The 25,245-nt window shown below is 32.8% G+C and overlaps 2 protein-coding genes across 3 annotated transcripts in view; one reads left to right on the forward strand and one right to left on the reverse strand.

The window, feature by feature from the left end:
* gpc1a (glypican 1a) overlaps positions 1-4,638 on the forward strand; it is a 42,577-nt gene extending 37,939 nt beyond the window's left edge. The window contains exons 7-9 of the mRNA NM_001037373.2: positions 38-168; positions 1,139-1,314; positions 3,276-4,638. Coding sequence (NP_001032450.2) covers positions 38-168; positions 1,139-1,314; positions 3,276-3,484 — 516 coding nt within the window. The 3' untranslated portion in view covers positions 3,485-4,638. The remainder of the gene's footprint in view (positions 1-37; positions 169-1,138; positions 1,315-3,275) is intronic.
* ankmy1 (ankyrin repeat and MYND domain containing 1) lies at positions 3,616-25,122 on the reverse strand. Of its 2 annotated transcripts, none has more exons than XM_692348.10 (16): positions 24,887-25,122; positions 23,034-23,180; positions 22,514-22,959; positions 21,625-21,841; positions 20,887-21,063; positions 19,040-19,566; positions 18,152-18,323; positions 17,151-17,291; positions 16,956-17,066; positions 15,704-15,811; positions 14,924-15,055; positions 13,065-13,178; positions 12,829-12,979; positions 11,237-11,348; positions 11,004-11,152; positions 3,616-7,686 (listed from the first exon to the last, which is right to left on the reverse strand). In XM_692348.10, the coding sequence occupies exons 1-16, from the start codon at positions 25,013-25,015 to the stop codon at positions 7,535-7,537; spliced, it is 2,985 nt and encodes a 994-aa protein (XP_697440.1). In that variant the 5' UTR covers positions 25,016-25,122; the 3' UTR covers positions 3,616-7,534. The 2 variants fall into 2 exon arrangements, with proteins under 2 accessions (XP_697440.1, XP_073793548.1); XM_073937447.1 differs by having other exon boundaries at positions 20,887-21,179.
* Between the last annotated feature and the right edge of the window lie 123 nt (positions 25,123-25,245).

Consider the following 25,245-nt stretch of genomic DNA (forward strand, 5'->3'; position numbering starts at 1 on the left):
TTATACAATATTTTTTAAACATCTGTGCAATTCCCAGGTCACGGATGTGTACAGCAAACTCAAGGAAATGCAGCTTTACTGGATCCAACTTCCTTCGGCTTTGTGCAGTGGTAAAACGGCATCTTCAACCACTGGTGACAAATGCTGGAATGGCATCACCAAAGCCAGGTATTACATGGAAATTCTTTTAACTCTACAATGATAGGTGTGTATTCAGCCGGTCGGTATGTGTAATTTGCAGTTAATTTTTATATAATCTACACAAATGTATGCACTTCTCAAGGCTAAATAGGTGTGCAGGATTTTGATGGATGACTTTTAGGATGAATGCACATTATGAATTTATAGATCGTTACTCATGGTCAGTGCTGGCGGACGTCTCAAAGCTGCATCCCTCCCTCTTTTTGCGGCCAAAGTCGTTAAATTGATTGTTTAGCAATCACTGCCACAGAACTGAACTCCCATTGCTCAAAGTCATCAGAAGTAATTAATCACTGGATGTGGTTTAGATGTGCGTTCATGTGAGAAGATTTTAACAAGTATGGCCAAAAAAGCTTTATTTTTAGTCACTGCTGATATCTATTAGCTCTATGCTCTACATAACCAAATTAGCAATCTTGTGGGGGTAGTTTATACATACTACTATGTGATTAGGGATGTTTGCAAACACAAGTATCCCTATTACTATTGCTAGCTACGGTTTATACAGATAATAAAATGCAGGCAGATGAGATAAATCTAAAGACTAGAATAACACAGAAACTCAGAAACAAACACCCTAGCAACCACATAGCAAACCGGTCAGATGCTAAAGCATAATAAAATAATAATGCAAAATACAAAAAACATTGCATAGCAACCACCCAGAACAACCTAGCAACCACACAGAAATGCATTAAAACCCTCAGAATCTTTAGCAACATGCTAAAAAATAATCAATAAACAACTTAGCTACATGTTCAAAACAGTTATTTTTGACTGTCACTATGTTAGCATGACACTATAATCCATTTTGTTCTACCAGTATGCATTTAATTTCAGTTTAAGTCTATAAATTGTGAAAAAAAAATCCAAGAAGCAGGAACAAAATGTGCGTGACTGAAATGGTTGTGGAAATTGATTTTTTTTTTTTCTGCAGTTACCTCCCAGAGGTCATGGGTGATGGGCTGGCCAATCAGATTAATAACCCAGAGGTGGAGATCGACATCACTAAGCCTGACAGGACTATACGTCAACAGATCATGCTGCTGAAGATCATGTCTAACCGCCTGAAAAACGCCCTCGAAGGCAATGATGTGGATTTCCAAGATACAAGTACGTACAGTAGCTACAAACTGCTTAGTGCTAACTAAGGCCCCATATACAATTAGTGTTAAGATAGTTTCATCAATCTGATCTAAAGGGCAAAGTTCTAAAATCAGGTGAAGATGCATTTTAGTTAGTGTGATCCAAAGTGGAGCACATTAATATAAGATCTAAAACATTTTGAGCTTGCTCACTTTTGACTAATACTGCATTATAAACCCCTAATATTTAGATGTGTCCTTAGATAAATTTGATACAAAATAGATGACACTAATTATAAGTATAAAGAGGGTCAGAAACTTGAGCCTGTTCACCTTTAACACTGTGACCTATTTACCCTTGATATTAAGATGTATTTTTTGTAAATGCAGACACAAGAGTAAAACTCTAACCAGTCCTACAGGGCTATTTACACAATGTTTACAGACAAAAACAGGAAACTTTATTTACACTTTGCTGGTTTGTTTACATGGCTAGATGCGTAAACGTCGATCATTTTAAAAACAGTCATGTAGACGTAAAACTTTTTCAAAACTTAAGGGAAAAACTTTTCTATTTAGGCTATATTACTGTCATGTAAACCCAATACCAATTCTATTTTTGTGCCCCTACCCCTTCCACTTAACCATTGAAACAAAGTGTGATGAAAAAGGGCTTTAAAATTTACTCCTAAGAAATGGGACACCACTACAACACCTGCAAACATCATCCAATGTCATCGCAATCTCTTGCTTTATATGAGATCGTCGATCACGACTACTGTAGTTATTCCACTTTTGTTATTTTTTGGTATTTATCTTCAGGGAATCACTTAAGGCATATATCATGTTATCATAACAATCTAGTGTGGCTATAATATTGTAACTGTACTGTGTATTTACACCTTAGACATATTTATCTATGTAAACTAACACAAAAACAACATTAACATTATAGCAGACACTGTAAAAAGCTCAATTCCAGCCACTAGACTTTTCTGACAGGGTATTCGAGTGTCATCGAGTGTCCAAATGTTGTGGGACTGCTATACAAGAGTTACTACTATGAATTGTAGATAGCGAAATTTAGCGCTTTTTATTTTATCGTTTTTCATTTAAAGCATGATGGTAAAACACAAAAGCGGTTATGAATATATTAAATCATTTGCTTGTTTATTGTAAAAATTAGTAATAATGACAAAAAAAATTCTAATTTGTGGATCTCCTGACTTCCGTGTGCAGCCATACTGTCGTTGTAGATAGTGTATTCTGGACAATTTTGGTACCCCTTGGTTTCGAGTGAGGTCCTAAAAATTCTGTTTAAGACTTGGGATTGGGCCTTATTCACTAGAGGTCTAACAAAATACCAATGCCATGGTTTGGTCCAGTTCATAGTATTGGAGCCTTGATACAATTTGATTTGGTGTGGGAGCAACGTTTATGATTTGGCATGGGCAAAGCAAAGGAACACTAGTTAATTGGGTAAACAAAATTATCCATAGTGTACGAGTGCGTGTGTGAATGTGACTGTATGGGTGTTTCCCAGTATTGGGTTGTGGCTGGAAGGGCATCCGCTGTGTAAAACAGGCTGAAATAGTGGGTGGTTCATTCCGCTGTGGCGAGTGATAAAAAAAAAAAAAACTAAGCCAAAGTAAAAAAATTAATTGATGAGTTTCAATTTTGCTACACTGTACACCACTTTGGTGTGTTTACATTTGCAGTTTTGTCTATTTAATTCCAAATTAACACAATTCACTATTTAATTACAAGTGAAATATTCTAAATGTGATACATGTGTAAACAAAACATTATGTTTGTTCTACTTCTGTCTCTATATATAGCACTATTATAAGGTTGGGTGGTCTTTGCAATAGTGATTTTTGTCTCGAAGCGTAATGCAATTTCAAGCAAATTAGATACTGCATAGCAATCATTATGTCTGTAGCCTATTTACCAAAGTAATCATGATGTTTTTCTATAATGTGTTTCTAGGTGATGATTTCAGTGGCTCGGGAAGCGGCATGTGTGCGGATCACCTGTGTGTTCGTGGTCGACCTCCGGTTTTTGGGCCGAAAACGGACAGGCCCAAACTCTATGCCACTGGGCCTGAAAACAAAAGAGTCAAAGGATCCGGGAACCAGATTCAGCCTTCTTTCATTTTACTGATTGTGTTCTTTGTGAGTCTATTGCTCAGACGATAATGGAGATGCTAAATTGAACTTTGGGTTCTGGGTCAGGAAATTTGGATTATGACCAGGAATGTTGAGGAAAAATTGAGAAAGTGGGAACAGGTGAGTGTAATCAAAATTGCCAAAAGAAAAAAAAGGAAGCATTTTGAGTGAAAGGACATTTTAATTCCTTTGGAATAGGTTGGAAAGGAATTGCTTTTGTGTTTTTTTTATGTTTTGTAATATACGTCAGATTTGAGTGCTGACTTGTTGCATCAATCGTCACATTGCTTTTTTTTTACCTTTGAATGTAAACAGATGGACAGGAGGAATGATGGTTTAGAGATACAATATGAGCTTCTTGAAAACATAAGTGACTTACCCACCCACAGTTCTTTGCTATTAAAGTCACAGTCAACAAGTCACCCCCAACAAGTCATTTCACCATGCTTGAGTTACGCAAGTTTGTTTTTGCACAACTGTACATTTTAAATATGTCACAGATGGACATTGTTACAAAGTACTACATCAGTCAGATCCCTTTTAGATTACAAAATGTATGAACTTTGGCATGGACATGGATTGAAATATGGAACTGCTGAGTATCTAAGGAGTTATGTAATGGTGTTTTTTTTTAACTGTGATTCATTTGGTTGCGTCCAATTTTGTATAATGGCAAGCTGTTATAATGGGTGAATTTCATTTAATAGAAGAACTGTCAATTTATTTCAAACTAACATCAAAAAACAAAAAAGAAACTTTTTTTTCTTTGTTGCATAAAAGAAAATAGAGCATTTTTAGGGCTAATAAAAATGTTTCCATATTTTTTAGGTAATTATCTGTGTTTACATAAAAATTAGGTAAATAACTGTTACAAGTGTGATATTTTACAAGTGCATAATTGTGTTTATAAAAGGACACGACTTACTTTCTTCCGGCATTCAATGACATCTGCTGCTGATGTCAGAACAGCAGAAACCGTTGCTGCTTCACAAACGTCACTTTCAAGCTAGTATTTGAATGATTCTCTAGCGTAATGTCTAAAGTGATGACAAAAGTGGTAATTTTTGCTCACATTTTAAGGTTATAAGGCTGAACGGCATGAAATGCATCAGTCTGCAGAGATTTCCCAGTATTTCTCTGTTGCAATCAGGATTACACAATAATTAAACCCGAAAAAAAAAAAAGCAAAGCAAACACTACTAGTTTTAATACATAAATATATACAGCACTACAAAATACAAAAGACAGCGATCGACTTAGAATGTCACTTTCCCGATGTATAATGATTTGTTCAGCTGTAGTTTAAACTTGTGCTGAGAAAATGCTGTTCTCCTCCCCTAAGGACTCATTATGCAGTCTCTGTCGCCAAATTGTGGCGGAACGTCAACCTTCACTTTCTTTGGTCTGCTCAGACAGGCTGATGGCAGTCGATGCACTGAATCCGATTATCCAAAATTATAAATACTTTTTAAAAAGCACTATCCTTATAAATAAACTGCATAGTTGCAATCTAAACAACTAGATTCTTGACTAAAAAAGTCTCAAAAGTACATTATGTTGTCCAACAGCAGCAATATTTGTCATACTGTAGAGTATCCTCTGCTTTTCTCTGTATGTAGGCGAAGTAATACCCAAGAGTTAAGGGGCGGTACAAGTGTTGTTATTTGCAGAATATCGCACTGCTATCAGCTAATTAGATTCAAGAACCAGACAGAACTGTTGTGTGTGTGTGTGTATATATATATATATATATGAACATTAAAAACAAAAAAAATATTGATATAATAATTTCATAATTATACCTTCACAACATTTCAATATATAATGTCTAGTATATCATAATACGTAATTTCTGGAATACTTTCTTTTTATTTTCATTACAAATAGAATGCAAAAAGAAAAAATTATATTAATTCATTCATTTTAAAAATGCTCTATTTTTTATGCAATATTTGTTTGTTTTTGATTTAGCTGTGAAATATGTCCAGGACATGAGAAATCGTGAATGCAAAACACTTGACATTCAACAGACAACAACAACAAAAAAAGCACAAAATACTTGCTTCACTTAATCCCATGCAAACCATAAATAGCATTTGAAAACTGATGGATGCGTTACAACTCAGAACGATGCTAAATTATATTAGTAATGTCACTTTTTGAATACTTTCAGCATCGATGCCAAGTTAAACAGAAGCATGTGTCAACCCTGAATGAACCAATTTGCTATGAATGAAATTTCATTACAGCCAAAGCTAATGGGAAGCAGTCATTTACAGAATGTACCGTTTTAAAATGCCAAGTGTCACTTTTGATTAAAATACAGTTTGTGACTTTCCAGAGCAATATGATTAAATCAAATGGCACAGATATTTTAACTACTGGTCAAAAGTTGTTTTTTAGGGCCTAATCTGCTTATTTATTTGATCAAAAATAGTGAAACTATTAAATAACATTACAATTTTAGATAACTAATTTCTTATTGCAGTTTAAATTGTTCATAAATAATAATTTGCTGATCTGATGTTCTATTATGATAATATTTCAATAATTATTGGCATTAAATCATAAACAAATTATTCCTGCTTCAGTTTAGTAGAAACTGTAATACATTTGACTTTTTAAGATTCTTTTAGTGAAAAGAAAGTTAGAAATAACAGCATTTATTTGAAATAAATGACTTTAATTTCCCTCTTGAACCTTTAAATGTGTCCTTGATGAATAAAAGTGAATACATGTTTAATGCATATTATAAGTAGGATTTCTGAAGGATCGTGTGACACTGAAGACTGGAGTATTGATGCTTTAGAACTACATTTAATATGAAAACATTTCAGATTTGACTGTTTTTCTAATATTTTCATATATTTTATGAAAAGGATAGGCTTCTTTTAAAACCTTTTGACTGGTAGTGTACATGTGCATCTTGCAATTAAAGTGTCAAATGATCTTCACATTTCTATTAATTGTTTTTAATGACTCTTCCTTTCTCGGTGCACAACTATTGTTCAATCCACAAGGCTGTGGAAATGTAAACATAGTGGAATGTAAACGCAGTCGAAAAATGTATGCAGTCTTTGTCCCGAGATGCTTGTTTTTTGTACTTGGTTCGATCCCTCCAGGATTTTGTTTCGATTATTAGGCAAATTTTGTGTCAAATTTTGCGGAATTTCTTTTATTATTTTGTTGTGGAAATAAACAGAAATGTACACATCTTTAATTCTTTATTATAAATTTGACCTTGAGAATAATTGATCTCTGTAATTTGTATAAAGAAAACACTGAGAAAAAAGAAAGCAAAACTAGAGTTTACCCCTAAAACTTGCTGTATCAAATGAAAGTGAAACCAATTTTCCGCTGTGGCAACCTCTGAAATAGAGACTAAGCCGAAAGAAAACAAATGAATGAATAAACTCTAAGTCGAATGAAAGCTATAAGAACACATTGATAAAAATGATCTCGTGTGTGCTTTTTGTTCGTATGGATTTGATACAACTCATGTTGTCTATTTCAAACAAGCTCTGAATTCACATTACAATACCATCATGTGACGTGGAGTACACATCGTATGAGAAGCGTATATTGACAATTCGAGGTTTTGCACACTGGACGAGCACAATCGATTTGTGAATACTATATTATTTGTGAATATAAAACTATGCAGACGATGCTCTGTTTCGTGGCGGGAATTTAAACAGTGCCCTGACAACTTTGCTTAATTTTGGGTAAAATTTGCCGATTGTGAAATCCTGGAGGGTCTGTCGGTTGTACAGTATAAATAAAAAGCACATTGTAAACTCTTGACAGGACTCAACGAGCGGACAGTGAGAAGGGCTCAAACACAAGATGATTCGAGAGACCTTTGATTTTGTTCTATTTCTGCATTAGCGTTTTATTTGAGGTCTGACTTTGTAAATTTGCTCTGTTTTATGTAATAAACATGCACAGTTGTTTGAAGGAAATGGACGTTGTGTGTCTTTCGAGTTGTTTTGCATCCATTTGAAGTGTCTTTTGGTCTCCGTCTTTTCATGAGATGTAAATGTGATGCTGTGGGTTTTGATGTTAATGTAGTACCGCACTTTAAATGAAGCTGTAGTTTTCGTTGGGGTCGTATTCTTGTATTTCTGGACTGATGCTGGGGTGGATGGGGTTGGCTTTGGCATCTTTGGGTGACGACGATGAACGTGGTCTGTTGGGTTCAATTCTTCCACTGTTGCTTTTTCCATTGACCACTTGAAAGATAAAAAAAAAAAGAAACGTGTTACATATTAGTTCACTGATTTATTTGCTAATTAAAGATGAGACATTTTCTCTATTTATAGAGAAATATTGATATTTTCATAAAATCATACATTTTATTTATAAAAATATGTAATGCCATTTTATAAATTTAGATTTTTCTTAAAATGAATAGATAAGTGTTTAAAAAGAAATTTATAAATAATAATCTTTTATTATTTATTATATTCTAATCCTTTTTTGTACATTTTTTAGCCACAAAAAACAACTGAATAATTATAAATATGAATACATATAATTTCGTATAAATCGATTTGTACTTTCACAAAAAACAAAATGTGTCCAAACAGGTTTATTTTTCCATAATGCAAAAAATCCTTAAAAAACACTTGAAAAAAAAAAAGATATTTTATTAATCCATAGGTAGATAATTAGGTATCAATATGAATATATTTTTATTGTAAAGCTTTTGAATTAAGTTTACTGTAAAAGTTTTTTAGGTTTTTACGCGTATTTTATTATATAAGAATATTTTTAATTAATACATTAATATATAATTAATTCATACACATTTAGGTTTGTTTTTTTACTTCAATTTTAATGTTCATTACTTTATGTTTATCTGATTATTTTCCATTTAGATGTTTTGTGCTGTCTGTGGAGCATCAGTTTCTCATGTACTAGACAGACAGATCCTCCAGGGCTCCTGATGACCCTTGGTGTGTTTCTCATTTGTTCTGCCGTGGCCTCACAGACTCTTCCTCAATCACTGTTGTTCCTGCACTCTTCATCTTAGAGGAGAGCATTTCTCATCTCATTCTCCAAATCCCACAGGATTTTCTGTCTGTTTTCAAAACAAATCCTTCGCTCTTTTGCTACCGCTCAGCTTCTCAGACTTTTCAGCTTCATACAGACCAACTATGTGCTTCGCAGATCAGAATCTAAGCAAAACTTTTCAAATGTTTTGAATATAAAAACTATGAATAGGTTTAACTGCTGATAAAAAAATATGTTTGTGTTTTAATTGTAACAATCTATTGATAATTTAATGGCCTATATGGCTATTTGTTATTATTTTTAATTCACTTTTGGATGGCACATTTTAAATGCAAGTTACAGTGATTAGTTTTTGTAAAAACCTTTGACAGAAACTTCTCAGCTTTTTATGTATCGTCCTTTTTACCAGTAATATACACAGTAATTTCCACAGTATTTTCAATATACACTTGTGGTGGTAGCCAGATTGAAACACAAAATTTACCCACATCACATAAATAAGCTAACTAAATGCGACAAAAAAAACATAATTTAAATTTTTAACAATAATTCTGTTTATTATGACACTGTTATACACCATTTCTCACAATGGGTTAAAGTAGAAAGACTGTTGAAATAAAAAAAGAAATCCACTATTCAGTAGCCATGTGCACCCACTGACAAGTAAAACCTGCTTCTCTTTCTCTTTGAAGTTTAATGCGAACTTGAATGCCAAAGCATTTTAGAAATGTATATAAAGTAGCCTTTGTAATATACTGACATCATCAAATTAATAAAATATACAGCAAATGAGAAATAAAAGACAGTAAATTATTTAATGTGATGATTAACCAATATGTTGTACATATATTTTGCAGCCAGTTTAGACCAGTCATTTCATCCTTTCCGAGTACATAGTAAAGTTTCTCTGAGTCGTTTAGATTAAAGAATGAGTTACTTAATGTTTCTCTAGCGCTTGCGACTTTGCACGCGCAGTCATCTACGAAGCCAATCGAAAGTAGACTTAAGTAAAAAGCTAAAGCAAAAATGCAAATGAATAACGACAGCATTAAGCAGAGAAAGCAAAAGTCGAATCCCAGACATTTTAGGAGATTTAGAAACCCTGGCCAGGGGTGTGTTTCCGAAAACCATCGTTAGCCAACTAAGGTCGCAAGTTCCATCATTACAAACATAGTTAGTTGATTTAGTGTTTCTCAAATCCATCATTCCAACTAACAAGTTAAGCATAGTTTCTAGTTGTTTTCTATTCCCAGTTATCCCCCCTATGCCCTTTTCATTTAGAACATTCCAATATTTAAAATCGGAATGATTTTTAAAAAGAAACATTAAGTTCTACTCTCTTAGGTGTAATTAGCGTTCAAGGGATTTTTACAGTTTAGTTTTAGCGATCACCCTGTTGACAATTGCACTCTCGTAGTGTCACTAAATATACTTGGGCGGCCGTTAATATACCCGACCAAGTAAAGTTTATGTGTGAGGGGCACATATATACCCTTTGAATTTCCTTTTTTTTTTTTTTATTTCCCAAATGATGTTTAACAGAGCAAGGACATTTTCACAGCATGTCTGATAGTATTATGTCTTTTGCAGAAAGTCCTATTTGTTTTTATTTAGGCTAGAATAAAAGCAGTTATTAATTTTTAACACCATTTTAAGGACAAAATTATTAATCTTTAGATAATTTTTTTTCGACTGTCTACAGGACAAACCATCGTTATACAATAACTTGCCTAATTACCTTAACCTGCCTAGTTAACCTAATTAACCTAGTTAAATGTCAATTTAAGCTATATAGAGGTGTCTTAAAAAATATCTAGTAAAATATTATTTACTGTCATCATGGCAAAGATAAAATAAATCAGTTATTAAAGATGAGTTATTAAAACTATTATGTTTAGAAATGTGTTGAAAAATCTTCTCTTCGTTAAACAGAAATTGGGGAAAAAAAATAAACAGGGGGTCTAATAATTCTGACTTCTGATATATATATATATAACAACCTCTCTTTTATATATTCTCTAAAAACCGACTCTTTTTACGAAAATCTCTTTCAACCTATTTCCAGTCATGTTTCATAATCTTCATTATTTAGCACACTGTGCCAAAAAAATGTGATGCATGTATATTGACTTTATTTCGGTACCAACAGGTAAATTTTCTAGTAATTGACACATTTTTATAGAAATTGTACTAAACAGTTATGCTAAATTTTCCATCATTATATCAGTTATAAAGTGAACATGAATATTGAATTTTTTTTTAAATATGCATGTATATAAATTACCAAAATATGCTACGCTATCTAAACTGCTGCTACATTATCTGTCTAATATAAAATAAATTCTGAAAGAAGATGATTAAACTTATATACACACAATATATATGTTTATATTAACCATTATGTATTAAAACATACACAATTTTCTGTTACATTACAAACGATATATAATGAAACTAAATTCTGCAGTGCATGTTTAACTCAGGATCTTCAGGGTTTCTTGTGTTTTGTGATGTACTGAGCACTAACACTGACCTGGCAGCCGCACACACTTTTCTCGATGGCGCTGTTCCCATGATCTGCCTCTGCAGGTGTTGCTGCAGTAATAGACTTCATGACAGCGGCTGCAGGCGGTCAGATGAACACCCACTGAACGACCACACTCCTCACAAAACCTCCACTTTCTGAAACACACACACACACACATTCAGTGTTTGAAGCAGCTGTCAAAAAGAGTCAGTGTGGTTTAGAGAGTCAGTGTGGAGTACCTGTGTGCTCTCTGTTTATTACAGGACATCCTACTGATGCTTTCAGGAGAGTTCAGGAGACTGGACGTCACTGCTGATCGACTGTACACAGACCTCTCTGAGGGACTTACACCTTCAACAGCACAACATAAATACATTACACTGATTTATACTATATATATATATATATATATATATATATATATATATATATATATATATATATATATATATTTATATATATATATATATATATATATATATATATATATATATATATATATATATATATATATATATATATATATATATATTTATATTTATATATATATATATATATTATAAACAGAGGTTGGACAATGAAACTGAAACGCATGGTTTTAGACAACAATAATTCATTAATATGGTGTATGGCCTCCTTTTGCAGCCAATATAGCATTCATTCATCTTGGGAATGACAGAGATACAAGTCCTCCACAGTGGCCAAAGGGATTTTGAGCCATTCTTCTTGCAGAATAGTGGCCAGGTCGCTACATAATGCTGACTGCAATGACATTTGCTGACTCGCTTCTACAAACCACCTCAAAGTGGCTCAATAATATTTGGTTAAAGTGACTGTGCAGGCCATGGGAAATGATCAACTTCACTTTCATGTTCATCAAACCACTCTGTCACCAGTCTTGCTTGTGTATTGGTGCATTATAATCATCCTGGTACATGGCACCACCTTCAGGATACAATGTTTGAACCATTGGGTGCACATGGTCCTCCAGAAAGGTTGTTCAAATTTAGCCATAAAAACTTCCAACGCTAAATTTGCCAGTGTTTCAGTTTCACTGTCCATATGCAAATACATACATTGACTACAGTTTTGGATCAATTTATTAGTAATTATATAATGTTTGTAGAATTTCCCATTTTTTAATATATAAAAATGTCATTTAGAATAGGTAATTAAAAAAAAAAAAGATCAATAAAAATTTATTCTTAAAAGATACATTTAAATTAGGTTGTATTTTATAACTTTTTTATAATTTTGCATTGTTCATTTAGCACATACTTATAAAAGATTATGATTTTTAAAATTATAAATGACCTTTCATTTTCTGTTGGTCGACAGTAGAGTTTTAAATATTTTAAATTAAAATTATCTAAACTTTTTGGTAATTTTTGAACGAGATGCTAATGGTCTAATCCGATTCCATGATTTATGCTAAGCTAAGCTTAAATTTACTCTTTTATTCTAAACTGTTGAACACAAAACAAGATATTCAGAAGAATGTCACTGACATCCAAAGTAGGAACAAAAAATACTGTAAAAGTCAATGGCTGATTTTATCAAACATTCTTCATTTTATCTTCCTCAGATTTGAATCAAGTGGAGGGTGAGGAAAGGAAGACTGAATTTTTTTTCTTAGCTGAACCGTTATGTTCTTCATAAATGTTGTAAAAATCGATTAAGCTTCTTGATTTAAATTATCTAAGCCATCTTTTTGATTACTAAAATGTATTTTATGTACTATTATAATAGAACCTAGATCTTTTTAAGAGGATAAAACAGAATCCGAAACAATGGAGATGAAAAAACAACAACAACAATAGTCTAGTCTCACCGAACTCATCCTGGCCTTGTTCCTCTTGCCCCCTGGAGGCGGTCTGTCTCATCAGATCTCCCATGAGTCCGAGCAGCTGCCGGCGGGCATTATAAACGTGCCTTTCGTGTTTGCTGAGGGCGTGATACGGGGTGCGGGACATGCGCCGGTTCTGAAGGGAAAGCAGAAGACCTCTGGTAAATGACTGAGGCGATAAATGAAGCTCTTTAAAATGAAGTGGCGATGAAAAGCTGCACCTGTTGGAATGTGATGTGTGCATAATCCACTACTGTTCCCATCGTACACCTGCGGCCATCGCAAACCATCACAGGCATGAGAACGTCAGCGCCTGCTTTCACTAGCTTATCCAGCTGGATTGAGACACACACACACACAAAGAGAGATGAGAACTTTATTTTTTTACAGTTTATTTGATTGGCAGGTTTATTATAATTCAGCCTGATACCGTGAGAATGTGAGACTCGATGTTTTCTGCAAAAACATTGAAATACAAAACAAGCCTTTTGTGTCAGACGTGTGATGTTCTTTTATTTCTATTTAATTAAATTGGAAAATAATGAATAAATAAAAAACATTACGAATGTAAACCAAGTAATCCTTTATGTTCAATATTTAAATTGCAGCTATTAATACATTAATTACTCGATCTTCATATGAATATTTGGAATAACAGCTGTATTTTTTATGTTATTATATTTACTTTCAAGAGTTCACACTTAGCTGATGATTGATTATAAAGCGTGTTTGACATGCTGTCCCGGTGGAGAGCCCTGAGCTAATAAGATCCTCGAGCCCGGGGCTTTTTCCCGTTTGCAAGGCGAGAGGGGAGTTTAAGCTCAGGTAGATCTCGAGAACTCCCCTGCTGTAGTAGCTAATGAACAGATAGTGATTGCTCTTAGGAGATAACTACTTACTAGGAGCATTTCTATGGTGCAGATTTGGACTAGTCAATTAATTTAAGTTGCACGGGGAGAACATAACTCCACACAGAAATGTCAGCTGGCTTTGTAAAGACTACAACCAGTGAAGTTCTTGCTGTGAGGCAACAGTGCTGACCACTGGGCCACCGTGCCAACCATCTAGGAAAGGAGGAGGAGTAGGGGTGGAAGGAGGGATTCTTCAAAACCAAGATGGCTGTTATATGGAACTTAGGGTATTTATAGTGGCTTAGGAATCGCCTGATTGGTGAATCTGAAATTGAATAATGGGGGACTGGCTGCAAGCAATCATAAGCATGTGATCCTCTCGAAATTAGTTTATAAATAAACTTCACTTAGTATTATGTATTTCAAATTAAAATACTGTATAAGTGCTATTGTTGGAGTCATTTTAAATGATACAATTTTAACCATTTTATTAAATCAATTAATATAAATAAAAATATGTTGATTAATATATTTTAAAACTATAAAAAATCAGAGATATCAGGGAGTAAAAAACAACTGATATATCGTCCGATTTTTTTAATATGAATATTATAGTACAGTACCAGTCAAAAGGACACTTAAGGACACTAAAGTCCAAACTTTTCCTTTTTCATTCATTCATTTTCCTTCAGCTTAGTCCCTTTATTCATCAGGGGTCGCCACAACAGAATGAACCGCCAACTTATCCAACATATGTTTTACACAGCGGATGTCGTTCCAGCTGCAACCAAGTACTAGGAAACATCCATACACACTCATTTACTGCTAGTTTATTCAATTCCCCTATAGCGCATGTCTTTGGACTGTGGGGGAAACTGGAGCAGCCAGAGTAAAGCCACGCAACTCCAAACTCCACACAAAAAAGGTCAGTATACAGTTATATTTGTTATTTTCATTGTTTTAAATTACATATTTCATACTTGTTAAATCAATATACGAATAAATAAATTTTCATTTTTACCTAGAATTAGTAAACGTTGTATGACGTTATACTGAAAATAATTTTTTCCAAACTACGTTTCATTTTAGATTCTAGATTTTCTATTCAGATATGTTCATTTTCTATAAAACAAAATATACATTTTACACATATGCACAGCCAAGTCTTTCTGATGAGTCCAGGATTGTTGTTTAGTAATTAAGTAGTTGATAGGTTAGTAGTTAGTCACCAGCTTGACATGGTTTCGCGGCTGCTGCTCGTGGTCATAGTTGATATTGGTGAGGGCACAGAGGGCACTGCCTATATGACGAGTGAGGGGAAGATTAACATCAGCCCCGGCAGACAACAGCTCATCCACAGCCTACAAAACACACACACACACACACACACACACACACACACACACAAATATACAGACATGCATATTGAGTTTTCATGTTTAATAAAGGTTTTTAATAAATTTAATTATTTTTATACTGTGTACACAGTACATTCTGTCCTTTTCCCAATTTCAACACTGACAGAAAATATTTTGCAGTTTTGCATTTTCAAATGACTTCATCCTGGATGATTTATGAGCTCTTTTCTTTATGGAGACTAAACATTATGACCCAACAAGGTCAAGATTTACAGGCACTACTATGCGTGTGTACTTAATGACTGCTGACTGGATTCTGATTATATTACACTGTAATGCAATTCATTCAGGTTGTCCCAACACAAATCGATTGAGTTAACTTAACAAACTGAACCAATTTAAACATGAAAGTTGTCCCAAAAAAAATCTCAAAAATTGTGTTGTTTGAGCTCATTTTGCACAAGTAGTTTGAACAAGCAGCGAAATCCTTTTTTAACTGCATGCTGTTCAAGGATTTTAGTGAAATGTAAGATCACTAGAATCACGTCAACCCTTTCATCTGAAGAATTTCAATGGGTTTAGACACACTCCGTGCAAAGAGCCCATAACAGCAGAATAGATGATGCAGTGATGTCAGAAAATACCACATACAAGGTGGTTGCCACTGGCGATGGCCAGAGACAAAGGTGAATGGCCACTCCAGACTTCATTGGGGCTCGCACAGTGAGAAAGGAGAAGCGCCACCACATCTCTAGCATTCTGGAAGACAAATAGGCATTGATTTTTAGACAACACAATACCAATGTTGTACATTTACATTTTATATTTAGTCAATTATCTAACAACTACTCACAAATGAAAATAATAAAAGCACTTTAGGTCACTAGAGAGCAGTGATATATAAATGCTATGACAAGTCAGTGTTACTTTAGTGGTGTGTTTTTTTAATTTTCTTATTTTTAAAATCAAACTAACAGGAAAAAACGCAAAGGAATAACTAGTGAGTACAGGTATGCACCAATATGGAGTGTTTGACCCATACTGATAACCGATATCTATAACCAATATTTAGTTTGTGGGCCAATAGTCAATATATTAGCCTTTTAGTATTATTAACGATGTATTAGCCTATTTCCTTCTCATTTTTCTGCATAATAGCAAAAACAAAAGACAAACACATACAGTAAACGATATATTGAGCATGCCTAAGTGATTGCTGTTGTTAGTCAGTTAAGTGTCGATGAAACAGAGGTGTCCTCAGATGTTTTAACTTCTGAAGAATTAAGAAATCGCTATTAGTTGGATTAACCCAGATTTTGATTTACAGATTTGTTATTCTGACCAATTGTTCATAAATGCTCTAAATAACATTATATTTATTTAAAACGTGGAAGAAATGTAATCAAACACTGCCAGAATACACTGCCAGAATAATACAAAAATCAACATTATACTGAATCCCATCCGTAATAAATCCAGTAAACCCAAATAAATGATTGCTTCTGAAAGGAAAACCTTTTTGAGTGTAAACGGAGATATACTGAAGACTACTGGAAACCAACAGTCATTGACTTTCATTATAGTACTTTCTGTTCCTACTATGAACATCAATGGCTGTTTTTTCCAATATTCTTCAGAAAATCATGTTTTGTGTTCAACAGAAAAAAAGAAACTCATAAAATTTAAGAACCGCTAGAGTGTGAGTAAAGGTAAAGGGTGTAAAGGGTGAGTAACGGTTTTCATTTATTTGTAAGTGAAATATCCCTTTAATAGTCGAAGTCATGTCTATGATGGCTAGATTACATCTTTTTTAGGCAATTCTCCTTTTTATTCTTCTAACATGCTACTTTTTGAAATGAGAATGAATCAAAAATGATTTTAAAACTAAATATTGTAACCTCACAGTATATTCTGAGTCTCTCTGACAGGCCACATGCAGTGCTGTCCTGCCACCTTCTTGAGAAAACTGGACATGAGCATCACTGAACTGGCAGACATGAGGATCCTCAAAGACCTGGAGGCAAATTTCTTTCATTAGTGTTTTGTTGAACACTTTTGCATAATAATAAATCACACAAAAGTAATGGTTTCCTCAAACCTGATCGAGCTGGAAGACCTCATTTTGGTCCAGTGCTTTGTGATTGGGGTCTGCCAGTGCGTGCAGGAGCAGCTCTGTGATTTCAGGACCCTCTGCTCCAAGCAGACCTGCTGCTATGTGAAGGGGATACAGACCCTTTTGCTGTCAAATACACAAAAACATCAATACATTAATTATTCTTATTGTTAATCTAATGATTCATTATATGGTTTTGTATGAATTCATAGTCAATATGTATGCAAAAAAGCATAATAATAATATTAATACATAAATTATACTTAAATAATACTTAAATTAATAAATATAAATATACTTTTTCCCTAATTTATCTGCATAATAGGAGAAAACTGAGACACAATAATAATAATAATAATAATAATAATAATAATAATAATAACAAGAATAATAATAATATTATAAAAAGCAAAAAAGCAACTACTCAGGAAATGAAGCAATGCATTAATAAATATGTAAGATAAAAAAGGCAAATTAAAACATTTGTTTAAATAATATTTATTTACATACTAATATTCTGTACATTTATTTTCATTTAAAAATAAAAAAATATAAATAAATAATAATAATAATAATAATAATAATAACAATAATAATAATAATAATAATAATAATAATAAAAACAAAATCACTTTTTATTCATCATTCATTAATGGATACAGTAAAAAAGAATGAAATGTTGTGGAAATCAAGTACTTAAATTATTTTAATTCATTTACATCATAAATGATACGGTTTTAAAAACTTTGGGTCAGAAAAAAATACTAATAATAGTAAATAATAAATACAAATAAAGTAACAACAATTAATATCTTATATATGGTTTTAAATTAATTCATTGTCAATATTTATGCATTTTGAAAATAATCAGTAATTAATGCATAAAATAAGACATTTTAATAAAATAAAATAAAATAAAATAAAATAAAATAAAATAAAATAAAATAAAATAAAATAAAATAAAATAAAATAAAATAAAATGGTACCTCTGGAGGGAGAGGAATGTCTGTACGAGCTCCGCATTCCAGCAGTCGCCGGACACTATTCACGTGAGCAGCTTTAATGGCCAGGAAGATCACAGGCACAGGGACAGTAGAGGAGTTCGGATCTGCTCCTCTTTCCAACAGAAGCTCAACTGTTGCCCACCGTTTACGATGCCTGACAAACCAAACGATCACCAGTTAATCACATATAAACAAAATATCAAATAACAATATTATTATATAGTGTTATTGCGTAATATTAGAATATATAAAAATACAAATATTACTGTCAGTAAATTTTGCATTGTTATTATTATTATTAATAATAGCAGTACCAGCAGTAATGGGAACAATGTGATAATCTATATAAATGTTTATTTTTAAATAATCAAAATCAACAAAAAAATATCCATATTAATATATAATATTATTATAATAATAATTGCATTTATTGAACAATTTTTGCTTTAGCAGTGGTAGTAATGAAATTAATAATTGTAATATAAATGTAAATATTACTTACAATGAAGTTTACCAAATAAATACTGAAATTATAATTACATAATTCTGTTATTTTAAAAATATAAATATGTTAAATTATATTGCTGTTATTTTGTTGTTGGTCTTTTAAATACCAATGAAAAAGTTTAATCTACATTTATTTATTGGGTAATTAATTATTTGATTTTAATAGTTGTATACAATACTAGTATATATTTATTTACTAGTATTTATTTGCTAGCAAAATACTTTTAGTTATCCAGTTCAAAATAAATAAATAGCTTTTTTTGACTGTTTGTTTGTTTTTGTTATAAAACAAGATATACACAGACATTTCTGTTTAAAACAATCGCCAATTAAAACCTTTTCTCTAGAAATGTATTTACTAACTCTGTCTTGAGCAGAGCGATTCTGCGAACAGTCTCCTGTGTGTCAGTGGGACTCAGCGTTTGCGTCAGGCTCAAGATCTCAGCGCTTTTCTGCAGGATCTCCTCTGTCACCTCGATCTGAAAACTCAACATAGAGCAGGCCGAGTTGAAATCCGGATCATCTGACCTGACACTACTCTCCAGATCTTCTTCTTTAATTGCTTCTTTCCACGAAACACAACCAACTGGGACCAAATCATCCAACACTTGAACAGATTGAGACCTGATGTTCTGCTCATTTTCGAGTTCAAGCAGAGTTTCCTTACGGATTAAGTCTGTATTTTTATCTATTTCCTCAGAGGTGTTGAGCTCATCCAGTTGAACAACCGTCTCGTTATCGTTGATTTTTCCATGCGCCTCAAGGTTTTCTGGTTCAAGACGTGGGTTAGTTTGGTTGGTCTCGGATGTCACTGGTTCTCTTTCATCTCTGGCTGTTTCTGTCACCGGATCTGGAGAAGATTCATGAGCGACGTCTTCCAGAGGCTTGATCTTCAGCGTAACGGACGGAAAAAACAGAAACAAAGCAGATTAAAAGTGTCTTTTTTCCTTCACCTCATGATGTTTTGCGTGAATTATGGGAGTAACTTCTGTTAAACTGTAAACAATCAGTAAATTGTTTTGTTTACTGGGTACAATGAGGTGTCATTATTCTCCTTATAGTTCATTCATAGAATTTGAAAAGGCAGTTCAGAATTAACAAATTACTTTAAGCACACTATGAATAACCCTAAAAAATATTATAGAGATAAATTAAAAATTAATGTACTGCAGGGTCGTACATTAGCTGGGTTAGCCTTCATATAATTACATGAACCAAATCTTTTTAAAGTTTTCAACAACAAGAAAAAACCCAATTAGGTTTGTTTCCATCAAGTTGTTAGAGCAGTCTGTTGTAGTATTGGTAACCTAGCAACCAAAAGTAAACAAGGCAAGCATAATGAAGTGGGTGTAATATTCACTAAGTCAGTGTTTATTCAGCAAATGCTATTTTATCTACTTTATTATTCACCCTAACCCTTTTTAGAACAAATAAAATGTGAAGTGAGCGTAAAAACTTTTTTTAATTAAATGATTTTTTTAATCAAAATCACATTTTTTTTATGTGATGCTTTTAAAATGCGCATTCTCCTCAATGTTTATCTACTGAATATGAAAAGACAGTTTGGAGTTAACAAATTTGTTTCATCCAATCATGAATAACTCGAAAAGCAATATAATGGATGTAAATTCAATATACTGAACTGTAGAAAAATAGCCAGTTTTCCATCCTACAATGAAGCAAATCTTTGTAAAGTGCACAAAAAAAACACATCTTAAATGCAAATTAGATGTTATTCCATTAAGTCGTTAGAGCAGTCTGTGGTAGTATTGGTAACCTAGCAACCAACAGTTAACAAGGCAAGGACAATGGGGTCACATCAGTGTAATATTCACTACGTCAGTGTTTATTCAGCAAATGTGTTTTCGTCTATTCTATTATCCACATGAACTCTTTTCAGCAAAATACAAATCTTTCTCAAGTGGGCATAAAAATATATTTTTAATTAAATGATTTTTAATCGCTATCTGGCACTTCCATCATCTGTTTTTTTTTTATGTGACACTTTAAAATGCACATTAACACAGGGTGATGGAAACCCAGCTTATGAGAAAATAATCTGAAGGAACAAAACGCAGTGCATTGCTTTGTTTTTTGATATATATTTCATTTTAAAATACCAAGAATTTTTTTATAAAATCCAAAAATATGTAGCACAAAAAGGTGGATAAGCAAATAAAATTCCCATAATGCACTAATGTATTATTTACCTGTGGTTCTGGGCTGATATTTCGAGGCACTTTCTCTGCAAGCGTCTCGTGTAAGGACTGAAGTGGGTAGTAGAGAAGCATACAGACGGCCAGAGCAGACATGCCTTCAGCATTCAGCTTATTAACATCAGCCCCATTGTCCAACAGCATGTTGATGACATCATCATGACAATAAACCTGCAATGCCAACCGACAAAGCTCATTTACATACCTCATTAAACAAGTTGTCTTGGGTGTTGTTGTTGTTGCTGAATATATGAAACTTGAGGTTTCCACATGATGATCTTTCACGACTGAAAAAGATAAAAGAAAAAGCAATGCTGCCCTCTGCTGGGAAGTTATGATTACTTTTTCTAATGACGGGAAAGAAAATGTTCAGCAACAAAATGTGATATAATAATAAAGTATCATTTTTTTATAAAATAAAATAAAATAAAATAATAAAACTTTAATATATATATATATTATTTATGTATTATATTTTGTTATTAAATTTTATCAGCAACTAAAATAAGTAAATATAATATAATATAATATAATATAATATAATATAATATAATATAATATAATATAATATAATATACATTCATAATTTTTGCATTATTTTGCATTTATAACAAAAAAGCATAAGAGAAGCATAAATAAAAAATGGAATTACATTAAAGACCAAGATTTAAAGCTAACTATCCTGTACAACAACAACTTTCTACTGGGTTTGATCACACAACAAAAGCTTACCGTTGCTGCTATGAGAGCTGTATGTCCTTTTGCATCGCTCACATTCGGATGAATTTCTCCATCTCTGAGGATTCGGTAAACATTCCTGCATTCGCCACGAGAAGCTTCCATGATCAGTCTCTCTGAGTTGAGCTCCAGCGGACCTTTGGGTCCAAACTGAGCCCTGTTCAAGTTCAGCACAGCAGCGACGTCCCAGTCTAAAGTTTCTGCCTCAAATCTGCAGGAGAAAAGGCGAGAAAAATATATGACAGCAATAAAGGTAATCTAGATAAAATAAAGTTAATTAAAACACAGTACTATTTAACTGAGATTAAATATAATAAATAAAATATAGGGTCAATAGTAATGCATTTTTAAAATAAAATTAAAATTAAATGCAAGCAATCTGCCATCTTCTGATAAATTATGAATAACCAACAACAACAGCAACAACAACAATAATAATAAATTTTAAATAATCAAATAATAAAATTTGGTAATTTAAGTTGATAATAATAAAAATAAATAAATAGGAATATTGTCAATATTTATACATTTATGCAATATAATTATAAAATAAAATAATAACTAATTAAAATAAAATAATAAAAAATGTGTTAACCCTAATGGGTTAATAAAGCTAAAAAACCTGCTAAAGTGAAAAGGTGATTTAATAAAATGTCGCTGTGTATAATTACATTTTTTTAAATAATGAAATGCATGTAAAAGTTGTGTAATTTTGTTGTATAAATGTTTGGTAATTTTGTAAAAGTGCTTTAAATAATATAAGATAAAATACTAAGCAGCAATATAAATTTATAAATAGGAAAATAATAATAAATATGAAACAAAGTTTTTTTAAATAATAATATTAATACTAAAAATAAAACACTAAATAAAACACTCTTACCTGTGTCTCTGTATGTGTGCATTCAGGCGCTGTTGTAGCGGCACAGCAATCGACAGTGACTCAGTGCTGATCTCACTAGTGCCGAAAAAGTGCAGGTCCAGCTCTCTCCTCAAACGCCTCGGGATGGGCAGGTGGTCTGAGTCTGTGGAGTACCTCTCGATCTCTGGAGGCAGAATAAAGTGATCCTCGTCCTCCAATAAACACAGATCTGACACATAATGACCTCTGTCTGCCCTTGACTCCACATCGACAGGAAAAAGGGGCTGTTTCAGGTCTTTCTCAAGCCGTCTAGTCATGTATTCTGGGAAATGCTCCAGACTGAAACCGTCCTCCATTGTGCTGCACATTTGCAGTAACTTTTCTCTGTGCCACAGGCCTAAATCCTGTCGGCCGTCCGGGTATGTCATGACCCCAGGGCCGAAACGTTCACCTGCATGATATAGGCCCTAAAGAGAAAAGGTTTTGTTTTATGTATTATGAAACAAATGTATTGTTAATGAATAAAATGGGAGTTGTTTACCTGAAACGTTGATCCATCTGAAAAAACTTGCACTCCGTATCCCTCTTTTCGATTCAGATAAAACTTTCCTGTGTATTTAGATCCATCCGGCCAGGAGTATGTGCCTTTGCCGTGACGATAATCCTTGAAAAATGAACCTTTGTAGGACTGATAAAACATGACGATTGTTTGATATTAAACTGGCAAAGACTTTATGATGTTTACAAATAATAATAGCAACAAAATAATCACAAATGTTAAATATAATATCATAATTATAATGTTGTGATTTAGATTATAAATATTAGGGCTGAATGATGTTGGGAAAAGCTGATATTGCGATATTTTATTTTTCCGCGATAAACATTGCGATACAGTTAATACAGTTTCAGAACAAAGTTTGAATGGCTCCATTTGGTAGACTTGTGTGGAGTCTAACAGTATATTCTGGCACAAAAATTGAATAATCACAATGCAAAAAATGCTTTTCTTACTTTGTTTTGTCTTGTTTCTATTCCAAATATCAAAAATTATTTGACCAAGTAAAAATAATGTTTAGTTTTCACTGTCAGAATCAGTCCAAATTAAGAGTTTTTTTTTTTTTTTGCTTGTTTTAAAGAAATTATCTGCCAGTGGGGTAAGCGAAAAAATCTTGTTTTCACTTTGATATGTAAAAAGACAAAAATTCTAAGAAAGAAATGTTTTTTTTTTGTTTTGTTTTTTTTTTTTAGCATAAATCATATAAACTCCATATAAATACAGTGATTACCGTAAATACAATTCTATGGCTCTCGGTTAACTATAATTCAGACTGTACATCGCCTATCTTTGCAATGTGACTATTGCGGATGCGCACATTGCATCAATGATGCTGAAACAATATATTGTACAGCCCTAATAAATATAATAAGTTGTTAGGTAAAAATATTAGGAAATCAAATGATGTGATTCTACCACAATAGATAGATGATAGATAGACAGACAGACAGACAGACAGACAGACAGACAGTTGAAATCAGAATTATTAGCCCCCCTTTGAATTTTTTTATCTTTTTCAAATTTTTTAATATTTTAACAGAGCAATGAAATTTTCACAGTATGTCTGATAATAATTTTTCTTTTGGAGAAAGTCTTATTTGCTTTATTTCGGCAAGAACAAAAGCAGTTTATAATTTTTTTGAAAACCATTTTAAGGTCAAAATTATTAGCCCCTTTAAGCTATATTTTTGATAGTCTACAGAACAAAGCATCTTTACACAATAACTTACCTAATTATCCTAACCTGCCTAATTAACCTAATTAACCTAGTTAAGCCTTTAAATGTCACTTTAAGCTGTATAGAATGGTCTTGAAAAATATCTAGTCAAATATTATTTACTGTCACAATGGCAAAGATAAAAACAAATCAGTTATTAGAAATGAGTTATTAAAACTCTTATGATTAGAAATGTTTTGAATATAGGGGGAAATAAACATTGGGGCAAATAACTCTGACTTTAACTGTAGATAGATAGATAGATAGATAGATAGATAGATAGATAGATAGACAGACAGACAGACAGACAGACAGACAGACAGACAGACAGACAGACAGACAGACAGACAGATAGATAGATAGATAGATAGATAGATAGATAGATAGATAGATAGATAGATAGATAGATAGATAGATAGATAGATAGATAGATAGATAGACAGATTAAAGCTTAAGTAAACATTTGGCTTATTATTCAATAAATTTGCATTTCTCAAACAATATTAACTTATTTTAAATGATAGAAAATAAACAACAGCTTAAAGAGGGGAAATAAATACAAAATTGAGTATAACGAATAAAAAACACCAATTGTTGCAAATGTTAACGTTAACGTTACCTCTCCATTTGTCCATGTGAAGACGCCATCGCCATGTTTCAGGTTATTTATGAATTCCCCCTCATATTTGCATCCATCAGGCCACTCCTGGATGCCATGTCCATTTCTTTTGCAAGAAATATCCCACATTATACTGTTCTTGTCCTTATTTTTCAGCTCACATTCTGACTTTATACACTTTTATATGAGCAGCGTACTTAGGTGCCCTAGCAAAGAGATTTTAATGTTTAACGTCTGACAGTTACCATGACGACATGACGTCTCGCGTACATTCCTGAAACTGTCGTAAATTTTCTGTCAGAGCCATAATATGTGCGGAAAATAAAGTCCTCTTTAAATGAACTATACTTCAGCCGGTT

This window comes from Danio rerio, chromosome 22 (assembly GCF_049306965.1).
Source record: "Danio rerio strain Tuebingen ecotype United States chromosome 22, GRCz12tu, whole genome shotgun sequence".
In the NCBI taxonomy this organism is placed as follows: Eukaryota; Metazoa; Chordata; class Actinopteri; order Cypriniformes; family Danionidae; genus Danio; species Danio rerio.